The 1653-nt window shown below is 51.5% G+C and overlaps 1 protein-coding gene across 1 annotated transcript in view; it reads left to right on the top strand.

Annotated features, from left to right (window-relative positions):
* Positions 1-1653, top strand: part of BCL7A (B-cell CLL/lymphoma 7A) — a 15683-nt gene that overhangs the window by 2427 nt on the left and 11603 nt on the right. Inside the window, exon 2 of the mRNA XM_006768984.2 lies at positions 185-281. Coding sequence (XP_006769047.1) covers positions 185-281 — 97 coding nt within the window. The remainder of the gene's footprint in view (positions 1-184; positions 282-1653) is intronic.

The following is a 1653-nucleotide window of genomic DNA, read 5'->3' as shown; positions in this document are numbered from 1 at the left end:
CTGCAGGGCTCTGATTCCAAAGCAGGGGAGGCCCCTAATGGGACATGTTCAAGTGCAGGCCAAGGGGAGCCCTCCAGGGACCTGGGGGCTCCAAGCGGAGTCATTCATGGCACCCTCCAGGTCTCGCTCCTGCCCGCGCACACACGACCTGGTGACTCCGTTTCTGCTCCGTTTCCTCCTCCAGAAAAACAAGAACAAGAAAAAGGGCAAAGATGAGAAGTGTGGCTCGGAGGTGACCACGCCAGAGAACAGCTCCTCCCCGGGGATGATGGACATGCACGGTGAGCTCCCCCGGCCGCCCGGCCCTCTCCTGCCAGGTCCCTGGGCCCAAGCAGCTCAGTCGTATTTTGTTTCACCAGCAGGTTCTTTCACATTCCAGGCAAAGGGGCAGGAGGGCCGGGCAGGCCTGGGCCTCTGTGCCAAGGAAAAGGCTCAGGGGAGGAGAAGGAACTCCTTTTCCAAGCCCCGCAAGCCCAGGAACATAAAGTCAGGACCTTCTTCTCACCCAGTGACAGAAATCTCACAGGAGATGTTCTTTTTGCCTCCGAGGCCTGACTTACTACACAGATGGCTGTGTTGTATTTCCTGTTTCGCTTTGGCTACTGGGAAGCTCCACCCTGGGTTTCTGGCTTCATGTAAATCCACATCGACAGCCTTCTGTCCTTCGCTGTCTTATTTCAAAGCTTGTCACCAGCGTCCCACCGAGCATTTCCAGGCGGGAGACGCGCGTAAGTCGAACCTGGGACCCTTGAGTCCGCAGGCCGACGCTCTATCCACCGAGCCAAACCAGTTAGGGCTCCTTTTTTATCCGAGAGGAGGGACACACATCCCAAGCCTGTGGCTCCATGGAACGCTCACAAACTGCAGTCGCCCATGGAGCTGGCCCAGATCAAGACAGAACGTCCCCAGTGTTCCCCCTGGGGTCCCCTCCTGCCCGACATGCCGTCGGTGCCCCGGGCGAATGGATCTCCCCTCTCGCATTTTTACAAAAATGGCCTTGGTCCCAGGTGTGCGGCACGGCCCAGAAAAGCAGCGTACGATTGTGGTTGTGTTTTTGAAATCACTGCTTAAAAACTGCAGTTTAAGGTGACTCTGTGTGCCCATGAAAGGGGATCCAAAGCAAGGGTGTATGTGCCCCGGGACCCCCAGCTGTGCCACCAGCTCAACCACCAGTGTCATCGCCCAATTAACTTTCCTTTTCTTATTTGTTTTTTTTAAATTGTTTTATTGCTTAAAGTATTACAAAGAGTATTACTTATGTCTCCTTTTTTCCTGCCCTTGACAATCCCCTGGCCTCCCCTACCCCCCAGTGTCTTACATCCATTGGTTATGCTTTTCTTTTTATTGTGAAAAATTTCATGAGAGAGAAGAATGGAGAGAGTAGTACTGCTAATCATCCCCATATACCTACCACCTAGATTTCCACTGATATAAGCCATTTCTGCCTCTTTTGTTGTTAAAAATGTGTTAACGTTTTTCTGATTGAAATACAATATGCGTATCAAAAATGCACAGCTTTTGAGAGTAAAGTTCGGGGAGTTCTGAAAATGGTATGTAGCTTGTGCTAGAGCATTTCCTTTTTTAATTTTTAAATTGATTTTAGAGAGAGAGGAAGGGGGAGAGAGAGAGCCCTCAATCAGCTGTCTTGCACGC

This window comes from Myotis davidii, unplaced genomic scaffold, assembly GCF_000327345.1.
Source record: "Myotis davidii unplaced genomic scaffold, ASM32734v1 scaffold223, whole genome shotgun sequence".
Taxonomy (NCBI): Eukaryota; Metazoa; Chordata; class Mammalia; order Chiroptera; family Vespertilionidae; genus Myotis; species Myotis davidii.
Note: the sequence above shows the minus strand (reverse complement) of the source record. Positions and strands in the feature narration are given on the sequence as shown.